Source organism: Urocampus carinirostris, chromosome 13, assembly GCF_059441175.1.
Source record: "Urocampus carinirostris isolate Australia breed hairy pipefish chromosome 13, RoL_Ucar_1.0, whole genome shotgun sequence".
NCBI classification, from domain to species: domain Eukaryota; kingdom Metazoa; phylum Chordata; class Actinopteri; order Syngnathiformes; family Syngnathidae; genus Urocampus; species Urocampus carinirostris.
This window is the reverse complement of record NC_142361.1, coordinates 19,921,735-19,945,342: the sequence shown is the minus strand read 5'-3', so window position 1 is coordinate 19,945,342 and position 23,608 is coordinate 19,921,735. Positions and strand designations below refer to the sequence as shown.

General features: G+C 37.3%; 2 protein-coding genes across 3 annotated transcripts in view; one reads left to right on the top strand and one right to left on the bottom strand.

The window, feature by feature from the left end:
- cdh23 (cadherin-related 23) overlaps positions 1 to 23,608 on the bottom strand; it is a 330,854-nt gene that overhangs the window by 26,958 nt on the left and 280,288 nt on the right. The window lies entirely within an intron of this gene.
- Positions 583 to 21,846, top strand: vsir (V-set immunoregulatory receptor). Its single transcript, XM_088351309.1, has 7 exons — positions 583 to 799; positions 10,233 to 10,646; positions 12,091 to 12,141; positions 12,228 to 12,338; positions 14,032 to 14,059; positions 16,042 to 16,217; positions 20,842 to 21,846. The coding sequence occupies exons 1-7, from the start codon at positions 736 to 738 to the stop codon at positions 20,874 to 20,876; spliced, it is 879 nt and encodes a 292-aa protein (XP_088207435.1). The 5' UTR covers positions 583 to 735; the 3' UTR covers positions 20,877 to 21,846.

The following is a 23,608-nucleotide window of genomic DNA, read 5'->3' as shown; positions in this document are numbered from 1 at the left end:
CATAATATTTGGTCATATAGGGATGAAAGAACCAGAAACAACCCGAAGAGCCGTTTCGGACCCAAAAGAGCCGGTTCCTTTAAGTGAGCCGAGCCGAAGAAGCCGGTTCTCGAAAAACTCTATTGACTTTACTCGACTTCGTTCTACTTCGACCTTGACTTTAAAATACTGCATTTAGAACACAACGTCAGGGGAAGCTTAGTATTTTTACCTTCATGCACTGTAACTTTGACTTAATTCGCTTCTTAATTAGCAATTTCAAGCCCTGATTTTTGTGAGCTGGCTAGATTTTCTTGTGCACAGGAAAGTTCTGGGCAGTGCGCGATTGCGCACGCGTGCAGTTTAGAGGGAACATTGCCCCACACGGACCTAGGTTGTCAATTCAACACTTCTTTGTATCCTAAAACATAATAACTAAAACTCCCACTTTGACATTCATATGTTCTTAAACATTACACGATAAAACGTATTGAATAAATCGAAAATTCAGTCGAAATTTAGCTTTAACCTGGCCAGTTCATCTATCCAGGAATGTGTCGAGTGGGCGGTGCCAAGTAAACCGCTGCACGGCGTCACGTGACTCGAGAGCGGGCCAAACTTTCTAACCTCAAAAGCTCCACACGCAGGAGTTGGAGCGACAGCGATCACTCACTCTTCTGCTTTTTTTTAAGCAATCTCTACTCAAGCGGAATCTACGTCAAAAGATTTTTTAAACTGGAACTTTAGAACTGAAGCATGGAGTCTGGAGTACTTTGGAGTGAGGCGATGTTGTTTTGTCTTTTGCTGTCCACGAGTGGAGGTGAGGTGATGACTGTGACCGAGACGGGCGTGTGGCAGCTTGTTGACATGCTGCCCGTTGTCGAAACCAACCTTTTCGATGACTATTCATACTTTGGGATTATATTTAACCACTTTAACGCGGGCTTCCGTCCACATTTAGGTGCATTAAGCACAAAGTCGGAAAGTTTGTGTATTTTAGCATGCTTACGTATTGATGCAGTGGTTCTGCTAATAGGAACCATTAACGATCAAAATACTTAGGCATAATCAATGCTATTATATCTAAATATTTATAATAAAATGGGCGATATAACAAGAAAAATACAAGGTTTTAAATACAAGTTACTTTTTAAGTCATGTTTATTTGTATAGCCCTTGATTACAAGGAGACTCAAAGGGCTGCACGGACCATAGAAACTGCAAAAACAGATATTGCCCCACTAGGAGATAATCGTGCCAATTTAAAGGATATTGCCTTTGCAACATCCATGGCAGCCTGGTCATCCTGGAAGAGGGATTACCTCATGTGAGCCCCCTTCTCAAGGTTTCTTAGTTCCTTAATGCTGAGGTTTTGAGTTTGTCCTTGCCCTCATGTAGGTTTTAGATCATGGAATGGAATGGTGTAATAATGGACTGTAATCTGTCAAGCCCTTTGACTCTTCTTGTGATTAAGGGCTATACAATTAAACATGTGTTGACTTATATATTTTCCAAGCCTCCTTCCCCCATCTCACATGAGAAAAATATATTTTCTATCGATTAAAAACAAAAAAAGAACTATTTTAATGAGTCGACATTTTCAATCTGGGAGATGACAAATAAATTGGCTTATTTTAAAATTAAAATGATTCTTTAAATAGGCACGCCTTAAAATAGTAATATAACGAAAATAATACTATTTCAAAATGAGTAAAGTGAACTAACTGTTAAATATTTGTTTTTAGTATAAGAACATTTATTAGTCATACAAACTTTTTTATTTTATTTTCTTTCTTTGCATTGAAAAACAATATTTAATAGTCCTAATAATCATGCAGGCAGTCAAGTGTTTTTTTTTTGCATACCTTTTTATTTCAACATAATTGAAGAACACGAATAAAGCTCTAAAGCTAAATCAGATCATATGTTAAATAAACTATGTTGAATTATTTTTTCATGTTTTTGTAATCAGCACGGCGGCGCAGTGGTTAGCGCTTGTGGAGTTTGCATATTCTTCTCGTGCTTGCGTGGGTTTCCTCCGGATTTCCGCCCACATTCCAAAAACATGCATGTCAAGTTAATTATCCAGTCCAAATTGTCCCAAGGTGTGATGAGCAAGCGAATTGTCTGTCCCCGTGTGCCCTGTGACTGGCTGACAACCAGTTCAGGGTGTCCCCTGCCCACTTCCCGAAGACAGCTGAGATGGGCCCCTGCAACCCTACTGAGGATAAGAGGTGCAGATAATGGATGGATGTTTTTGTAAGAAAAAAAAAAGTGTTGTTTTTCTCCCAAGATAGGTAGTAATGAAAAACAGTGTTATTTTAAATCATTCCGAGTTCCGTGTAATGTTATCTAAACAATCAATGCTTACTTAAATGACTTGAGAGTTGCCATCTTGTTGGCCTAAATTCTACTACAAAATGTGTCTTTGTCAGTGACTTTGACATTCCAAGTTAAGGCAGCTGACTGTTAATGTAGAGAATAGGGGACATCTGTTGCCTTCAGGCCAGGGCTACAGTCACCTTACTCACCTCTTTACGCCCCAAGCATTATTATATTACCATAAAATTGAGAATATTTATGAAATGCTATGGTTTAGGTAGGAATACAATTACATTTTAAATGTGTTACAGTTGATGCTAATTTACAAAACGTTTCCAGGGTGCTTTCCTCTAGCACACAGTCCTATTACGTCTTTTTTTGTCAGGTTTTCCTTCCTTTGAGCTCTAACAGCTGTTGGTGCTGCTGTCACTAATAGCCTTCCTCTGCACAAACCATGGCCTGAGACAAACAATAATCAGCTTCTCCGATTCCAAACAAACACATTGTGCGCCACTGTGACCATCAAAAATGGTAAACGAGCTAAGCACAGGATGTGACTGTGCAACCTTAGTCTTGTCCGCTAACCCTATCCCTCCAATTTAGCATGTAACACATTGATCGCCTCTACTAAATTAGTCAATATTAGGGGACAGTGATTGAAAATGGTTTCCTGGGTCTGTCTCATCAACAGGATGTGGCCTCAGGGAGATTTTCTCCTCTGTAAAACAGGATGTGAGTATTGAGAATACGCCCTTTGTCGTCAGTTTTAGGGTATCATGTTTGCTTAAGGTCCAGAAGTGAAAAACGGGGCAAGTCTCTACTTTGCTGGGAAGTCTCTCGCTGGTTATTTTTCCAAGTAACAACAACATTGACTGCTGTTGAAAGAACCTTGACCACTGCTGTACCCACAACAGTGTTATGCTAAAATAATGTCCAGCAGGACTTGTAAACCAGGTCGTGTTTAACATTAAAGTGCATTATTGTGTATTTTAGTGTATTATTTTTATACATTGAATGCACAAGTAATCAATCATCAAATAATGCTACATATTGTTATTGTCCCAGCAATGTTGATTTTATGTGTTAACATTGTAAAACATAAATGTTATTGTTTTTTTTTTAGTTTTTTTTTATCTGATTTGATAAAGTAGTAATCAACCAAAAGCTCCACATCCATTTTTTGCAGGTACGTGACATAAATGCATTGTGCTAAGTTAACATCATCACAGAGATGCAATTCTGTGTATAGTAAACCCTTGTTTATTGCAGGGGTTACATTCCGTGATGGGCAAAATCCATTAAGTTTAGTTTTTTTTACAATTATTATACAGTTAAATACTCTATTATATATTAAAGCCAGAGAACAAACCTTTTTGACAAGCGCAAGCATTCAATTAACAAATCTGAGTACTGTAAAAATGTATTATTTTGACTACCTACTCTCTTGGGGAACTCTTTACCCAATTACAGTGCATAACACGATGCATATTGAAAATCTAAAGGATGAGAGAATGAAAGTTTAACCATGTTATATTGAGGGATTACTGTATTTCATTCCGTGATTCGTTTATTTTTCTATCTCATATGAACAAAGAAAAGGAACAAATACAAAATTGACAATTTGTGTATTTTCTGTATTATCAAAAAACATACTATACTGATTCATTATCGAAGGAAGACATTTTTTAATCCAGTTAAATTGGTTAATTAAAAAAGGAAGGCCAGGTTATAATAGTTTCCCGTTTAACTAATTTTTACTACAAACTAGTAGAATATGGAACAGTCTCACGTTTCAAAATAGTTGTTCAGATAAACTGATGTTGTGAAATGCTTACAAAGCGGTGGTTATACAAGAGGAAGCGTGAAACATTTTTCTTGTGTATTTGAAAATTTTGAAATCCAACTTCGGACTTCTGACATACTTAACTGACCCACTTGAATGTATAACATTTAGGAATTTGAAAAAAACCCACTTCTTTAGCTGTTGTTTTTGTTTCGACTAGAGGGTTCAGCTGAAACTGTGTGTTGAAAGGATATTCTGAGGTTCCTCCTGCTGGTTTCATTAAGTCTTAATAGTCTCTAACATATTTGCATTTGTAGGGGGAGCGAAAGGGGTGTGTGCCCATTGAGAGACTTAAACAAACACTTGTAGTAAATTCCCATGAGTCAAATGCTATCAGATCTACCAGTTGGTATCTTTTCTAGTAGTCCTAATATAAGTGCACTTGGGCTGCTTAATAAAACAAATGTGAGCTTTTACACAATATTTGGTTTTCACAAAGAAGGCTTTAGGAAGCGATATGTTTGAAACAGGTGTCATTCTGACACATGACAAAAGGAGGACTGTTTCTACACCCTGAGGGACTATCAGTGTCTTGAGGCCAGGGAAAACCAAAATTTTAACAAGCCAAGCTCAGATGTTAGGTGCTTGCAAAGTAGAAAAAGAAGCCTAATGTACTCCTAATCTCAGTTTGATTGATTTATAGGAAAACAACACCTACCAGACATTTTATATGACTATAGGAGAAAATGTTATGGTTTTATTTCAATTGAACATTTGGTTGCTATGATGGAGCATACGTTTGTTTCCATTCATCAAGAAGGTCATAACAGCAACATTATACAAATATATTTTCATGAAGCATGGAAAAAAAGCCAAACAAGAGCCAAAGAGAAAGGCAGGGTGGGTGTGAAACCAGATTGGACAAGGGCTTCCCCTCCCATTGTCCCTCCACAGTAGCAGGAACAGCAATGGCAGCCAAGATTCACTTTAATCAACTCTGCATGGTTTTCCTATTGCCTCCAACACACAATGAACAGTGCAGAGGTCAACCTCAGACGACAGTCCACATCTAAACATACCAAACTCAAATATGTGCAGTTTAGGAAAACAGTGCCTTGAAACCAACAATAGAAACTGCAGACTTTCTCCAGATTACCCACAAGTGTATGCATTATATCCATTATTAGCCTATTGTTTTTTTTTGTTTGTTTTTGGGACGATCAAATGAAATAACGTTGTGCTCAGGAATGACTGCTGATGCGAAATGCCTTCAGTTTCACCTTGGATTCAAGTGTAGTTTTGCATGCAACCCGTTTTACATGTAAACTAGCAGCCACATTTTTGTGTAAGATAATGGTCAGTGAAAAGTAGCCAAGAGGAGGGTGGAGGAATTCAGGAAGGATGTCCACCCCCCAAATCTCGACACACTCCTATCTAAAATCTCCTTTACACTCCTGCAATAAGAGATACTCAATACATAGAGTAGTGATGCAACATTAAAAGGAAAAAGTAAAAGTCACATTTTCTCTTGTATCTGCAAGGGGTTAATAGCAGACACATTCTTATTTTTTATTTTTTTTTTAAATATATGTAGTAGCCAGTAAAATAAGTTCCATAGTTTCAATTGTAAACAACGACAAAATTCATTCTCATGTTTAAGATTACACATACAACAATTTCCTTCACCCTCAGTTTGTCAATTGGAAAAGGGATCTTCCGGAATATCTGACCTATCAGAATTCAGGATATAGTCAAGGTTTCTATTTATGAAGCATTTTGGATAACCAACTTGTATAGATGTTCATGTCATTTGACTATTTTTTTGTTAAACTATTGTTAGGATGCACTTACAACTTAATCAGGTGTACAAGTACTACCTTGTAAATATTTGCCTGCATCCTAATGTTATTTTTTATCTTTTTAAGTCACTTACGTTTATCCTGGAGTGACACATCTAATTTTGTTGTAAACCATGTTCACTACATTGACAATAAAGGCAATTTTACTTCAGATTCATTTGAAATCATCAGTTTGTAAATACTTATCAGGGTTCTCTACTCATAACTTTTGAGGGTACTTTTTGTTGTTTTGGGTCAGCAGCGCAGGGGGGTGGAAGTCAGACCCTTTACACGTCACCATAACACAAGGGAAGCAAAAACCGTCATGTTTCTTTTTTTAACCACACAAACAATTAATCTGGCCGCATTTGAGACTAAATTAGTTTAAAGTTTGGGAACAGTGTACCCTGCTTGTTAAATGCCAACCAGCCTCTGTGTCAGCTAGGTTACACCACAACTCAGCTTACTTAAAATGATATACCATCTTTTGTCATGGCACTGCACCTAAAAACTATGGGAGAATGAACATGAACCAATATTATGTGTTAAGACTCCGGTGTTGCCGTAAAGAACAGGATGTGGCAACAATCTTGGTCTGTTTTTTTACTACAGCGACTGTTTACCGCACTGCCGTCGTCAGCCGCCGTTTTTACGGGAGACCAGATTTCGATCCCGCCCAAGCCTCATTACACTCAAAAATAGCATTGAGTTTAGAAAATGAAAATACGCAAAAACCACACACATGGCTCTGTTTTGAAACCCTAACAGCAGATGAATTTGAGTCCAACTTCATGCCCGAAAGTTCAATCTTACAATGACACCATAGATACACTCGCATTTCATACCGTGCACAAGTAGCAGTAAAAATAAAAAGCCCACTTTGGATAACAGAACTAAGTTTTGTGTCTTCAGTACCGTTGGTGGCTAAGTTCTCGCTGCTCCAGATGTCAAACACAAGTTGGTTAAGAATGCCACAAGGCAAGGACCGACTCATTCGAGTGCATACCTTCAATACCAGAATCATGCCCCGAGTTCGAGGACAAACTAAATGATGACAGTCAGCGTCTGCTTGAGTTATGCTCTTAAACCGCTAACTGTGTATAGAATGATGACTCCTACTTATAGGCCTCACACCAACAAAGCGCTTCTTGCGGTTTTATGAGTCATCTTTGTCAATCAGGATTTATATGCAGACGTGAGTCAATTCATAATTCACTTTTAACAGTTGCCCTTCTGGTAATTGTCTTTATGGGCACATTACAGCAACTTGTGTAGCATTATATATTGTTAGCATATTGAAATGTGAGTTTAGTCATAATTGTGAGTGAGTTTGAATAAGTTCTACAGTATTTTTATTCACTTAGTTATAATTAATGCACCTTATGATTATCGATATATTTCAATGAGATACTATAGTCCCTCGTATCGCAGTTTACTTCTTGCGTATTTGCTACTTTGTGGATTTTCATTGTGCATTGTGTTTTGCATTCTGATTGTTGTCCCACCCCTTTTCTGCCTGTGCATCAATAACGTTGCCGTCTACATCGTACACGTTTGTAACAGAGCAAATCCTTTTTAATTTTAGGTTCTCTAAAAGATCAGAGAAGGTAAAAGTAGTACAATACCTTCACTTGTTAAACAATTTTTTGATCTTATTAATTGGATTTGTTCTCTGGTTTCAACGTATAATAGAGGATTTAATAAATAAAAAAGTTAGATAAATAAAGGTTTCTACTTCACGGATTGTGACTTTTGCGGGTCCTTTTTGGAACGCATTTGCAGTAAAAAACAAAGGAACACTGTATATACTACTCAATTTATTTACTTGATGTCTCGGTGTATTCATTCATTCAGTGGTTTTGCAGTCTCTACATTGTTCCAAGTGATATGTAGTGCGCTGTCAAAAAAATGCCTTGGGACTTGTGGAGTTGTCAATGGATGGGTATGGGATGGGTTTTTGGGAATTTTTTACTAAATCAGGTTTTGTCCTTGTCATGCTCCACCCCTTCCTCAAGTTTCATTTTGACCCCACTCTGGTATTTGAATGATGGTCAGCCATGCTGTCAACACTCTCGTAACACGCACACAGCTTCAGTCTGTACTCACAGGCCCAGCATATATATATTGTTTTTTATTTTTATATTTTTTTTCAATGTAATAAAAAACAAATTCTTAATTCCTGCAATTGTCTTACTAGTCTAGTCTTGTGACCTGGATGTTGATTAGAACATGGGTAGAGGAAAAACTTCTCTTTCTTCAATAGGGACATGTTCTTATTTTATTGGCATTAGTGAGAGGTGCTTTGCTCAAAATGTACTCTGATGCCTGTCATCATTGGAGTGAAACATCTCAGATTCCAAACTAAGGGCAAGTATGTTGAGTGAAAAATAAAAATTCAACAAAACTCAGCGTTAAATCCTTTTACACATTGTGCTTGTCATTGTTTTGACCACTACGCAAATTTCAATCCACCAGATGTTTTGTGTATTTTAAGTACACAAAACAACTATGCAAAAGAGGAAGTATGCTGCTCAGACAAAATACTCACAAAAACCAGGAAGTTTGTAATGCTCTGAAATAGGTCATGGGATGTTGTAGTAGTTTTTTTTGGTTTTGTTATAAAATAGAACTGTAATTCCCATGGGATCGCTAGGTAGAATGCTATGACTGATGTTGCCGACTATAATATTGCTTTCTTTGATCTTTTATGCTGTGCAAATCCATCCATTATCTGCACCGTTTATCCTCGCTAAGGTCGCCGGGGTTCTGGAGCCCATCCCAGCTATCTTCGGGCAGCGGGCAGGGGACACCCTGAACTGGTTGCCAGCCAGTCTCAGGGCACACAGAGACAGACAACCATTCAAACGCTCACTCATACCTAAGGGCAATTCGGAGTCACCAATGCCATGCATGATTTCGGAATGTTGGGGGTAAACCGGCGTACTGTCCTTGCCACTGTGTAAATCCATTAAAACAAAATGCAACAGACATAAAACTAGCTGCTCATGTAAAGGTGCAAAAAAATCGACAATTTATTTTCAAACCAATTTTTAGATAACCTTTGAGTTCTCTAAATCCTCTGATTTTTAAAAAAAAATTTTTTTTTGAATACAAATATATTTGCTACAAAAGTTACCTATTATTTTTTTAACCCACACTTGTGAGTATCATTTTTACAAAAAACATTTGTAGAGTTACTGGTGCAGGTAAATATTTTATATTTTAGAAATATGGTTCTGGCTTTACTGCAAAGTTTTGCTTCTGCTTTGTAAATATAACATTTCTTGACTGTTTTCTGTCATGGTCCTGGCCAAACCAGCGACTAAATCATCATTGATTTCATTTTCTATAATTATTTACTGAAATAATTTTCTGATCAAATCACAGATTGACATTTTAAAAAATCTATTTAATTCATGGATTAATACATAAAAAATAGATTAACTGATGGTTTATAATAATCATTTTTGAACCTTTATTCTGATGTTTTACTAATGCTATGTTAGCTGGAAAATTGTCTTCTGGATAGAGAATTACTATAAAAAGATAAAGTCAAGTCACATTTATTTGTATTGCACTTAATCACAAAATGTCTAAAAGGACTGCACAAGTTACAATTACAAAGTATAAAGTATGTACATGTGAATGTAAATCCCAAGTAATTGTAAATGATGTAGAATTTCAATCTAATTAGACGTATACTGTACAAATGTTTGTACAATACGCACTTTGTATAATGTGCACCCCTTTTTTTTTTAAACGAAATATAAAATGTTGTCTCAATTTTTCTAAGCTCAAAACAAGTATTGGAAGTGACGAACATTGTTCAACATGTGCGGCTATGATTAGTATTATAGAATGACAACGTAAACTATGAACACAATACCAAAATGTTTTCTTAAAAGTCCGATTTATCATCAGATACACCAAAGAATTGTTTCCCTTGTCATGCTTTTTGAATTTATTTATTACAGGACAACTTTGTTTCCCCATCTAAAAATTTTCTCTGGTACCATGAGTAAAAATAGCGTGATGAGACAAAATGGAATGCCTTTTGATATACAATTTTTACCACTGGTGGTTCAATGGTTAGAATTTGTCGCTTTCATTACCGCAACCCGTGTTCTGTTACATGAAATGTTTTGTGATTGTGTATACAGCTAAACTCTGAGTTCTCTTTTGGGTAAAAAAAAAAGCCCGTTATATAGAAATAAATATGGTTTATGGAACTACATTCTCAATTGGAAATGAGCAAAAGCTGAACGTTCTACCTCTTATAGTAAATAATCTTTTGTTTTTATTTTTTGTAGCTACGGAGAAGGCGCCCCGTTCCCTTTCTTCATTGACTATCTCCAGCCCTCACCTTTACTGGACCTGTCCGGAAGGCGCGACCTTCTCCCCCGACTGCGCTCAGTCAGGGGCCCCTTTGGCCCCCTCTGACGTTTTAAGACACGTCTGGCTTTACACGCCGCATAGCAACGCACACTGCGCGGGACGTTTAGGGCCGCGCCACATGACCTACGGTCACTTGCATGGAAACCACAGCTTGCCAGCTGGTTTTAAATTTGGATATACCAAGAACAAACTCTGGATGGTTTTGCAGAATGTGACTATTGCTGACCAGGGGCGCTACTGCTGTATGGTTCTAGACTTCAAGCAAGATCATAAACATCCAAGCCTTGTGCAAAGTTCCCACAGTCATGTTATACTCCACGTGACACCGCGTAAGTAAAACTGTCAAAGTGCAAAAAATATTTTAATTTGGTTTTGGTGTGAATGCGAACAAACATTATCTGATTAATATCTTGGTTGTGGAATGGAAAGCCAACAGCAAAATCCACCTGTTTTTTTCCAATCTAAATTTTAACGAATTTATAAATCACAATTAATGTGTTTTTATGTGATTTTACAGGCTCTGAAACAGCTGAACTGATTTTCCTGAAAATGTACTCCGTTGTACTTTAGGCCCCTGCGAGAGTTTTTACCTCCTCTTAGTGGTAGAAAACAAATTAATTCATTAGGAAACAATAGTGACTTGAATAATAAGTAAAAATACATTAACTATCATATAAATTTTTTTAAAGAATTTGATATTTATTTTACATAATATGTGGCCCACCTAGGGGGAGCTGACATGACTGTCTGTTATTTTGCTGCCTAGGGTATCCCCCCCCAAAAAAACCTGGGCCAAGAAATTTGGAAAAAAATGATGTGGTTTGGTCCCTTTGTCAGTAGTTTGTAGTCTTTCTTGTGCTCTGTAGCACTCATTTTGTTTGCACTGACCAATACAGCGACATCTAGTGGTCAAATACTAACCAGTGTCCCTTTAGGTCATTTTCGACTCCGACTTCTTACGAAACCGTTACTGTTTTATGATTGCAATGAGTACGGAAAAAAAATATACTAACTTCCTGTTCATGTCAGTGTTGGCGTTGATGGCAACAGATGTCAAAAATCGATTTTAATTTGGCAGGCAGTGATTAAAACTTGTCCCTAAATATCTTTCACACTATGTTGCCCCCTTAAGTTTGCTTTCTCTTAAATTACAAATATTACACTCTTCTTTTTTGGACTATAAAATACTCTGATGTACAAGTCACCCAAAATGCATAATCAGGCAGAAAAAAAAACTTTTCAGAAAGGCTGTCGGTTTTATATGCATTTCTGAAATTACATGTTATTACTATGTTATTACCAGGTTGTTGTTACTAGAAGTTAAAATAGCCAGGCATTTCATTTCTTAGAAAATCACAATGACCCATGATCTATTTTCAGGACCAGTCCATGGGCTACTCAAGTGGACTTAAATTAATTGAATTGTCTCTATTGTCATCAATATCGTTATGAAAGATGAGTGATGGTGCTCCCGGGTAAACATGTAATAAAGACTTTAAAGATTTAAAAAAGATAAAAGACTATCAGGATTAAAGGCAGAAAAATATTTACAACATAGTACTTAGGGACTGGCCCAAGTTCTAATCATAGTGCAATATTTGCGAATGAAAAAGAATAGTGCATCATAAAATGTGCAATAACATTGTGCAGAAAGAATATCTTGGTGGGCACCATGTTGGAGACCCCTGGTCTACACTATACACTATATTAATGTTTAATTACCCGATCCAAAAATTAAATCATGCATGAGGAAATTATGTAATCCTCTTACAGGAAGAAATGGATCTCAAGAATGCTCCGTCATCAATCCATCACTCCCTGGAGGTTTGTCCTCAACAAACTTTTCTTGTATACGACTTGGTATTTCTTATCATTTCCTCTAAATTACATTTTCTTCGCTCCATCCTCAGGAGCTGTGCCGGTGGCCCTGGCCATTGCAGCGTGCATCTTGGCTCTACTTTCTCTACCTGTTATTCTGCTCCTCGTTTACAGACAGAGGCAGAACAACCATTCCAATAAACGTATGTATACCAGACTAATGTTGTTTTTTTCTTGAATTAGTGTCTGAAACCCATGACAAAGGTTACAGAACTGAAAAGTTGTCTGCCCGATTTTTACCAACTTGAAACACAAGACAACTCATCGCGAAAAAAAAACATTGTCGCAAAGTGTTTAGGATTGATATTAAGAATACATAACAGAACAACACTTTAAAATTAAGTTTTTTATAAATCTAATTATAACATTTATTCTTGTATATGACATCGCTGTTTTTCATCTGCCATCAGTATGTACCTGTATTTACTAATCTTCATTCATGCAATTATGGCGTTGCGTCGTCTGCTACAAGCCACGTGAACTCCGCTTTCCACGATACTTTTAATGTACGTTTACGTTTTGTAGCGTCATCAATTTTGTCAGCTTCTTTTGAATATTTCTTCTGGGGCTGAGGTTTTGGTTTGATTCCTAACCACTTCTCCATTTTACTTGTGTTCTCTGTGTGTCTACTTTGGAAAATGGTATGCAAATGCACGACCTTAGAACGTTCGGGAGATTCCCGAAGCACGAAGTTATTTGACGCAGGCTTCTGATTGGCTGCCGAGTATGCAAATTGCCAAACGAACCTAAATTTCCAAACCGAATCAAGATTTTGGAATCGGAATAAAGCAAACGTTTGATTTGAAAAAAAATAATAAACAAGTAAATAAAAAGACAAAATATGTTTTTTTTTTTTTTTTTTTCCCCTTGAAAAAGTACGCCCGTCGTAAAAGATATACGCCCCGGGTGTCCAGGCAGACGTCATTTCAGACACTGCTTGAATATACAGTTAAGTTTTAATATAAGGGAAGTGGGCGATTAAAATTTTTATTGATTGTCATTGTTATTAATTGTTATTAACTCTGTAGGATTTAGATCGGGGGATGGTGTAATAATAGTAGTAATCAGGGTTGGGTAGGGTTACATTTACTTGATTACTTTCAATTACTTTTGGATTACTCCAATACCAAATATGCTAATAAAAGACAAAAGAAACTAAATATGAATACAATTATGACTCACAACACGTGGTAAGCTTTCTCTCCTGGCTTTGATCTCTTTGATCTCCGGCAAAACTAACACAAAATGCGACAGAAACAAAATGAAAATAAATGCAAACAGCTTGCCAACATCAGTTTTGCCGTTCCATGTATTCCGTTACTCCCCAAGCTTGCACAAAATTTAGTCATTTTATTCATATTTAGTTTCTTTTGTCTTTTATCAGCATATTTGGTATTGGAGTAATCTAAAAGTAATTGAAAGTAATCCAAGTTAAAGTAACTCTACCCAACCCTGGTAGTAATGTAGTGTAATAATAGTCTGTGGTTTGCAATGATCTGCGGTCTGTGCAGCCCTTTGATACTCTTTGTGATTAAGGGTTATACAAATAAACATTACTTGACTTGACCTGACTCTACAGCATATTTATTTAGAATTTTCTATTTAAAGAATAAAAAATCAGGTCCGACTCCCATCCAAATGCAGAGCAGGGCACAAACAGTTCCACATCAAACGGGAACTGCCCTCAATATTTTCATTGCTGAGCTTCAGTTGAACGCGCATTTCCTGTTTGAGAGTTGAATCGACTGTACACAGAGGGAAACTTGCACTGTACGCGCCGTTCTGCTTTGTTTGGATTTATTCACAGTAACCTATTTCCTATTTCCTTTGTCCCAGGTGCACAGGAGCTAGTGAGGATGGACAGGTATGTTTTCCCACAGTCTGCTCAGCAGCTGTTCTTTAAAGGATGTTTTTTCTCAACTATTGTGCTCTGGCACACTTGTGTGCTGTGAAAACAGAAAATGGTCCAGAAATAAGATAAATAAAACTTAATATTAGCTCATTTATCTACTATACGAAACAAGGTTAGTAATCTGTTGCACGATCACGTCGCAATAATATTGCTCAGAGGATATTATGAGTAAATTCATTTTGGTAACTAGTAACCATTCCATAGTCGTGTTTAGAGTGTAAAATAAATGAATACATCAACTGTTAAATAAATTGGTAACCTCGGAAATAATCTTAGTCGTTAATTATTTTTCTCATTTTACTAAGCAAACTTATTAATTTTACGCCCTTTATAAAAATTTAAAATTATAGTTTTGTTTTTAAATAGTTTGTTTTTTATGCAGATTTTTATATTCTGAACGTTGGCTACACTGTGTTGTCTTGAAACTTAAGTTAAAGGGAAGGTGTGTATTATTTAGCAGCTCCTAGTGGTAAAAAAGCTTCATTCATTAATAAAAACCTATTCATTGAAGAAGATGGCAAACATACACGGACTATTCTATGAACATGCCTTTTAAAAAAGGTTTTAGGTCGAGTAATTTGCATTTATTTTAAACAACTTGAGCCTCACCTGGAGGCATTATTACCTGACATCTTGCTGCTATGGGTGCCCCAAAAACATCCCTACCCACTTCCAGAAGATAGCTGGGATCGGCTCCAGCACCCCCGCGGCCGTACTGAGGATAAGCGGGGCAGATAATGGATGGATAGACATTTTTATAAAGGAAGTGTGCTTTGAGATGTATTCAACGGAAAAAAGTGTACACCTTTAAAAATCCCTTTCACATGGATTGTTTTTAAACAGACTGAGGAAGGGAAGTTGTTACCCAAAATCTCACAATACACGGCCCCAGTCATCCTCTCTTTAATGCAGTGCACTTGTCCTTTCCCATGTGCAGAAAAACACCCTCAAAGCATGATGTTACCACCCCACACCTCACAGTAGGGATGGTGTTCTTCGGATTGTACTCTTCTTTCTTCTTCCTCCAAACACTTAGTTGAATTTTGACCTCATCTGACCACAAAATGTTCTCCCATGACTTCTCTGTATCATCCAAATGGTCATATACAAACTTAAGACAGGCCTTGACATGTGCTGACTCAAGCAGGGGAGCCTTTTGTGCCATGCGTGATTTCAAATCATGACGTCTTAGTGTATTACCTACAGTAAACTTGGAAAAGGTGGTCCCAGCTTTTTTCAGGTCTTTGACCAACTCCTGTCGTTTTCCGGGCGGATTCCTCATTTTTCTTAGAGTCATTGAGACCCCATTGGGTGATATCTTGCATGGGGCTCTACTCTGAGATTGACCGTCATGTTTAGCTTCTTCTATTTTCTAATGATTGCTCCAACAGTGGACCTTTTTTCACCAAGCTGCTTGGCAATTATTCCCTAGCCCCTCCCAGCTTTGTGGAGGTGTACAATTGTGTCTCTGGTGTGTTTGGACAGCTTTTTGGTCTTTGCAATGTTACAAGTTAAAGTTTTACTGATTGTATGGGATGCACAGGTTTCTTTATGCAGCTAACAACCTCAAACAGGTGCATTTGATTCTGGATGATACATGGAGTGCAGGTGGACTTCTAATGGGTGGACTAACAGGTATTTCAGGGTCAGAATTCCAGATAATACACAGGTGTTCAAATCCTTTTTTTTAGCTCTATCACATAAATAATATGTTAAAAAAATCCTTGCATTTTGATTTCTGGATTTTACTTTTTAGTTTATTTTTCTCACAGTGGACATGCACCTACGATAAAAACTTCAGACCCTTTCCATGATTTCTAATTGGGAGAAATAGCAAAATAGAAGGGTGTTCAAATACTTTTTTTTCATTGTAGTTAGACACATACCTAGTTCCTTTGTACTGTAATATGTATATTTTTTTTGTGTTTTCTCAGTGAAGCTCAAGGCCATGAGAACCCCATGTTTCTCAGGGAATCGCCGCGGGTAAAGACCCGCACGGTCGCTCAAATTATGACCAGGCAGTCCTCGGGGACGGGCCACCATCTGTTATCCGAACCAGGAACCCCCATGACTCCTTCTGCACATGGGGATGTTTTCTTCCCGATAGAGGGTAAAGCACTTATATTTATATTTGGAAAATGTTGTGTGATGGTAAACACATTTTTTCGGGAGAGTCTCAGGTTCCAATAAATAGTTGAATTGACTAATACATCAATAGTTATTGAGCAAGCACAGTACAGCAATCGATTGCTATATCGCAGTTTACTTTTTGTGGTTTTTCTACTTCTCAGATTTTCATTGTGCATCGTGTTTTGCATCTAGATCGGCTCAACAACAGGGTTACCACGGATTGTTGAAGTCTTAAAAGGCATTGAATTTGTTATTCTAAAAGAAAACTGTCTTTATTGGCATTTAAATGTCTTAAATACAATTTTTTACAGTCTTAAAACTGTGAACACATTAAAAAGATTTATATTTGTTTGAACTGAAAAGATTTAGTTATATTTATCAATTATTTTTCGATAATTCCCTGAGGTGGCGACATCGCGTGACCAAATTAACGGAACTATCAAAACAAGTGATGTGGTTTCAGTCAAGCCTTTTAGAGCAGGCGCATGCCTTGGGTCTACCCAAAATACACATAGCAACTTGGGACAGAGATGTTTACTTTGAACCTGGAGAGTGTAAAAATAATGAGGAGTGGCTGTCTGGCGAACTTTTTTCGCAATGGCTAAAGGTCGTATGTATGAGGCACGGTGTGCAACGTAATATTTGTGGTGTTTTGCATTGATTATTTTAATATTGCATTTTTATTTACTTGGTCTTATATTTTATTTCAAAAGGTATCAGAAAGTCCTAGTAAGTCTTTAATTAAACCTGCTTAATCCTTAGGAACCCTGTAACAGTAGCTCTGCCTCTTCTCTACCTGCACCTTAATAAGGTTGAATGCTAATATGTGCAGTTACATAAAACAGCATGTCAGGTTCAGATTGCATACATGTAAATTGTGTTGCTATTTTGTTTTTTTGAGAACGTCAGCAAGTTGCTCAAGAACAGGACCCGTTGATGAGGCCTTCGTTACAGCGGTCCACATGTTCAATGGTGACATGTCAGCAATATTGAGCAATCGTTATGTCCGCACGAATGATATTTGATTACAACATTTTACGCCGCATTTTTGTTTTTCAATAAAGTCCACAAGATCTATATTGATACACCAAAGGCATATTCCCTTAGTGGGGGTTGCTAGAGTCAAGAACACACTCCCATTCACCAAACACTCATTCCGCTTCACTCTTCCCAAGCTGACACCAAACATTAGGCCAGGAGCACAACAAGGGGTGAGTAGCTGTCTCATTCAACCCTTCTTCAGCAGAGACCCGACATCATAGACTGGTTTTCCCCCTCCGCATGATATGCGACAAAATCAGTCGTTCTTATCTACGCTGTGCTATTCACATCCATGCCTTGCACACACTCTTGCATCCATTAAATCAACTGACTTCTCATCTAGAACATTTTTCATTCCATCCATCCAACCATATCTGGGCCTTATCTCATTCTATTTCCCATCACTTCTGCACTACTTCACTCTTTTAGTACAACAACCTTCATCCATTCTTTATATATGTCCAAACTATCTCAAAACATTTTACTCGACCCGCTCAGCAAGCTCTCTCACCACACCTTCATACAATCCTCCCTTAGAATCCATTCGCGGATCTCTTCATTTCAATAATCCATTCAGTACACCCAACTCTATTTTTACGTCCTTCTCCAAACCACACGTTCCATTACACAAACCCAAATACTAAACACCATTTACCTGCTGTAACTTCAAACCATTCAACAAAATCTCTAATCCACCTATGTACCTCATCACCTTACTCTTGTCTGCATTCACCTTAAGCTTCCTTCTCTTACACACTCTATTAAACTCCACTCCTAAAGCATTCAGTCCGCTGTAGAGTTAGCCACCAAGGCAGTGTCATCTGCAAACAACAGCTGACTTGCATGTAATCCACCCTCACACACTATACCTGCTCTCCCTGCTCTTACACGTACCTCATGCAGCCAAAGTGACATGACACACCTTTGCCTCAAACCCATTCTTACCAGAAACCACTCGCTCACTTCCTTCCCCACTCAGACACAAGCTCTACTATCCACATACAAGCTTGCACAGCACGCATCAACCTGCCACCCACTCCATATATACTCAACTGTCACCACCCATCGGTACAACACATTCCTCCAGCTCGTCAGTTGAATTTAACAGCTCACTAAAATACTCAGCCCATTTTTCACACACCTCGTGCCCTTCTACCATCAGCCTGCCATTCTGATTTTTGACACACTTCTCTCCCTCTTCCTTATTTCCTTAACTTCCTTCCAAAACATTTGTTTATCCTCAAATGCCCATATGATGGCAACAAAATATAACCTAAAGTCAGAAAAAAGGTGATAATGTCCTGAAAGCATTGACAACGCTATCGTACACTATAGCATCAAGATTATTTGTAAAATTAGGATTTGACGGTACAGAATTTATGAAAGAGAGTAGAATACTTTTATATGTTAAAATTGTAAATAGAGTTATTTGGTTTCAATGTATAATCGAGGTTTAAATGAATAAATAAATAAAGGCTTTGCCCGGTTGACCTGTTTAGAACGCAAACCCTGCGAAAAAATGAGGCGGTTACGTATTTTGAAAACTACCAATAGTAAATTCAAATGACTGTATTTCTCATGAAACTATTTCTCTTCTCAAGTGTAACACCTATAGCAGAAGTACAAAGGGAGACTTGAAAAATGTGTTTCATAATTAGAATGATAAAAGACTCTGACGCAACAAAAGTGTAACCATGGCCGGAGTGTTGAAATGTCCCACATTTGCTGGAAGTGTCGGTGGAGGTTTGTGTAAAATTGCGTGCTTAAAAGAGATGGCTTGCGAGAGATGTGACTCAGAAATGTAATGTTTTTCTTCTATACCTCGTTTTTGTACTTAGCATTTATGGACATTGTTCTCTACTGATGAAATATGTATCGGTCCACTTCATCTGCTATGCGTGAAAACTACAATAATCCTAGTAAAAAAAAAAAAAAAAATTTCATATTTTTAACCATTTATTTTCTTCATCTGTTTGGAAATCCATTTCAAATAGCGCTTGCTAATTTTATTTCACTGTTTTGGAATGTGGTGTGAATAAAGCCACACTACAGCTTTCTTCTTCATCTTTTTTGGCCTGCTGCCCTAAGCTAGGAGGGAACGAGCAAACAGCTGGTTCCTCTTCCTGTGACTATGTTGAAAGTCCGACTTTTTCAGGTGAAATGGCTTTAAGATAAATAAATAAAATATATCATAAAATGTTAAGCAATGGTAGGTAGAATACATTACATGCCTTTTTCTACCAACAATGCCATTTGGAGTTCAACACAGAAGCATTTCAAATTCATTCATGGGGGATTTTCTTTAAATGTGCTCAAATTGAAAGCATAATTTAAATGAATGTTCCTAACTTTTGCTCATGCACAGCAAAAAATAAACAACAAGCGAAAAAAGAAATGCTATGTATTGAGAAAAAAAACAAAAGGTTGTCATTTGAAAGTCACGTGTACAGACGCTCCCCTACTTACGACGCTTCTACTTATGATTAACGGTAGAAACGAACATTTTTTTCGGGACGTTGAAAAATATCCGGACATTGCTGTAAGTTAGATTTTGTATTGTGTACATATTTTTCCGAGTACAGGACAGCACTGTAGTGCTTCCTTCCGTCGCTACCGGCGTGTGGCGCTATGAGATCCAGTATCCATCCGAAGAAGAAATCCAGCTTCCTCTTCCTAGTTCATGTGTAAACATTCTTTACTGTTTATACTATGTCATTACTATCTCCAGCGCTAAGATCTTTGACATTTTTATTGTTTAATATATCGTGCATCCATTCAATATGGTTGGTGTAAAGTGTAAAGAAGAGCGTAGCCGTTTCTTTTGGAACGGAATCGAATAAGAAAACTTGATGCGGTTGAGAAAATGGTTGGATCGTTTTTTCCGGGCACTCTAACACAGAGGAGGACCTCTTGAAGCTTATCTTCCAAAAGTAAGTTAAACTTAACTTTATTTATCTTTATAGAGCATATTTTATGAAATATTTATTTTTTGATACAAATTAATACAACATAAAAATATAGCACTGAAGCAACTTACGGACAAATTAAACTTAGGAACAATCGTCCGGAACCTTTCCATTTGTCAATAGGGCAGCGTTTGTACCCCGCTTTTTTTCAGGACAATAAATGAAAAGCTTTTCACAAGTTGTAACTCACTCGAAAAATATTAGTAATCACTTAAAAAAAGGTTCTCATCTCTGCTTCCAGGGAATAAAACAAACAGAGCTGTTTTAGGACAATTCGTAATACCACTGTTCTTTTTCGATGGGATATTTTTCTAATAAAAACAATGGATGAATTGTGATTGATATTTCACTTAGAGAAAATTTGGGGTTTTTAAATAAGTACCTTAATTTTACATTTAATTTTTTTTTCAAATTATATCTCAGACATTCACATATTTAGCAGAGCTCCACTGTATACAGTATATTATTTTGGGGGTTTGGGCAGTATTATAAGCTTTGCTTTGTTCCATGTCAAGTATTGTGTTTCATTTTTTAACGTTAATTTCAGAATAAGCTTGATTGTGTTTTTACATTTTCATTTTTCCGTTTTCATTACAGACACCATCCCAGAGTCTCCAGACTTTCTCCTTTAGACAGGGACAAGACCCCCTATTCACTCTAACTGCTGACCCGGAAACGGCTTTGCAACATTTTAGTTTTCTCCTCTGCACCCCCGAATCAATGTTTCTTTCGGTCTGCCTCACAATTACCTCTGCTGGGAATGTCGTCTGTGATCGGCCGGTCAGCGGTAACAGTCCGGCTGCATTTTAGTTTCAAACGCTTCTGCGTGTACTTGCAAGAGTACAGTATGTTGTGATTGTGAATAGCTATGCTGTAGCATGGTCAAGGGTTCGTGTTTAGGTGAACCAAAATGATGACGACAGCTGTGGGCGGGTTCCACTGTTTGAGACTGCTGAGTGTTAGGACATTTTAAAACAAATGGCTTATTGGTCTATGCAAAGATCACGTTTAAAGCTTACACTCAAAAACAGAGTCTCTAAAATGAGATGGAAACCAGTTATAGAAAATCGGCTGTTTTTTTTCCCATGTATAACAACACAACTTGGATTGTATTTTTTTTTTGTTCCTGATCAGGTATCGATGTAAAAATCAAAACAAAATGTCTTCAAATTGGTATCCTCCTTCTGATGTCCCTGTTTGTTCAGTTAAATGAGAGCTCTGCTCCAAATACACATCCCATGTTATATTTTCGTATCCATTACATGTTGTTTTATTGCATAAAAAATGTTTTTGTTTTTTTTAACAATCACTGCTGTTTTTGTATGGTTATTCTACGGTGGTGGATTTATTGTATTCTTTATTTTTGTATGCGGGAACATTATGTTACAATCGGATTAAGTGTGGTTGTGAACGGGAGTAGAAGAAAAATGTAGCTGTGAGTAGGTTTCTCACTTTGAGTGTACAGCAAGTGAACAGGGTATTCTGTATATATTGTATGTGTATTATTTTTGTAAGTTTTATGAGGCGAAAGAAGATTTTATTTAAATTAGCATTAATGTGGGTATAAATTTGCTGTGTCTTGTTGTCAGTCATAAAGATAAAAAAAAAAGTCGTCATGTTTATTTGTATAGCTCTTTATCACAAGGAGTCTCAGAGGGCTGCACAGACCACAGATTATTGCACACTCCAGACTACACCATCCCCTGATCTAAAACCTACATAAGGGCAAGGAAAAACTCAAAAACCTCAACATGAGGTAAATGAAGAAACCTTAACCCCCCCCCCTTCCAGGATAACAAGGCTGTAACAGAAAACAAATAATACGCATATATTAATTGTCAAGGTGAAATATAGGTCATGCATAAGCTATAAAATAGAAGTGTGTGTTAAGCCTAGATTTAAACAGTTCCACTGAGGTCCGAATCTCAGGGAGGCAGAGCGTTCCACAATATTGGGGCCTGAATGGAGAACGCTCTCGAACCTGTGGTTTTCTTCTTGGCTCTTGGGATAACTAGTAGACCAGCATTTTCAGAGCGAAGGCTCTGGACCGGATCATAGGGCGAAATTGAATCTTCTTGTAATACCTGCACTCTCTTCATTTGTTTCAACCTTAATTGATCTCCCTCCTTTTGATTTGTATTGAGATAAACAATACAAATCTGTATTAGCTTATCTAGGTGACTTAACTTTGTAGCCACAACATTGACTTTTTGACACATAGGTAAAAGTAATGAAGTGCAAACAGACATATCAGAAAAAAACAAGTCAGCAGAATACTTTTCAATATTGAGAAGCAAAACTTGCCTTACCCTTTTCAAAACGTGCCTTGTGGCTTTCTTTGTGAAGGTGTTTCCTGTGCTGTTGACAACTTCACAAATCACTCTACTCTGAAGTCAGTGTATGTGATGTAAATGATCTGATATGCTTAAGCTTCTCGTCAATACTGAAATCATGATTGTTAATTCTAAATTGACCAAGAGAGTGGGATTTGGAATGAAGCAGAGTAAAATTGTGGGAAATTATGTATCTCTTACATGTTTTTTCAAGACTAGATTTCAGGAGTAGGAATTGGGCAACTTTAGAAATATCTTTCCTCTTTCAAGTTTTATTTTATTTTTTTAATAGTGTTATGTTACATGATTAATTTTAAGTTATATTAACACCTCTCATGACTAGATGGGAGGTATTTTAGTACTTTGTAATAGTGTCAAATTGTCTCGACACCTCCCTGATTTTTGTTAATAAGGTGATGGAAGTAAGAGAAATTCAACAAACCTAACTAAGATAATGTTTTTTTTCCTGTATAAAAAATAGTTTTCAGTTTAATAATATTTTTCATTTCGACATTTTTTTCATCTAAATTTAAATATTTTATATCCACAGTGTTTTTAAGAGCCTTTTTTTGTCATAAATGTGCAAATATATCTGTGACTATTTGTATGGAAAAGCCTTTTTATCTGTTCATTAAGAGTGAATCCCACAAGCCAATAAAAAAATTGGATAGTTGCAAATAACAGTGCAGTTAGGACACATTCATCCATCCATTAGCTGCACCGCTTATCCTCAGTAGGGTCACGGGGGTGCTGGAGCCCATCCCAGCTGTTCTCGGGCAGTGGGCAGGCTGAACCAAACTGGTTGCCAGCCAGTCGCAGGGCACACAGAGACAGACAACTCACTCGCTCATTCACGCCTAGGGACAATTTGGGAAAGCCAATTAACCTGACATGCATATTTTCAGAATGTAGGAGGGAACCAACACAAGCATGGGGAGAACACGCAAACTCCACACAGGGAGATTTGATCCCATGACCATAGAACTGTGACACATATACTCTAACCACTGTCCTGCCGTGCTGCCCAGTTT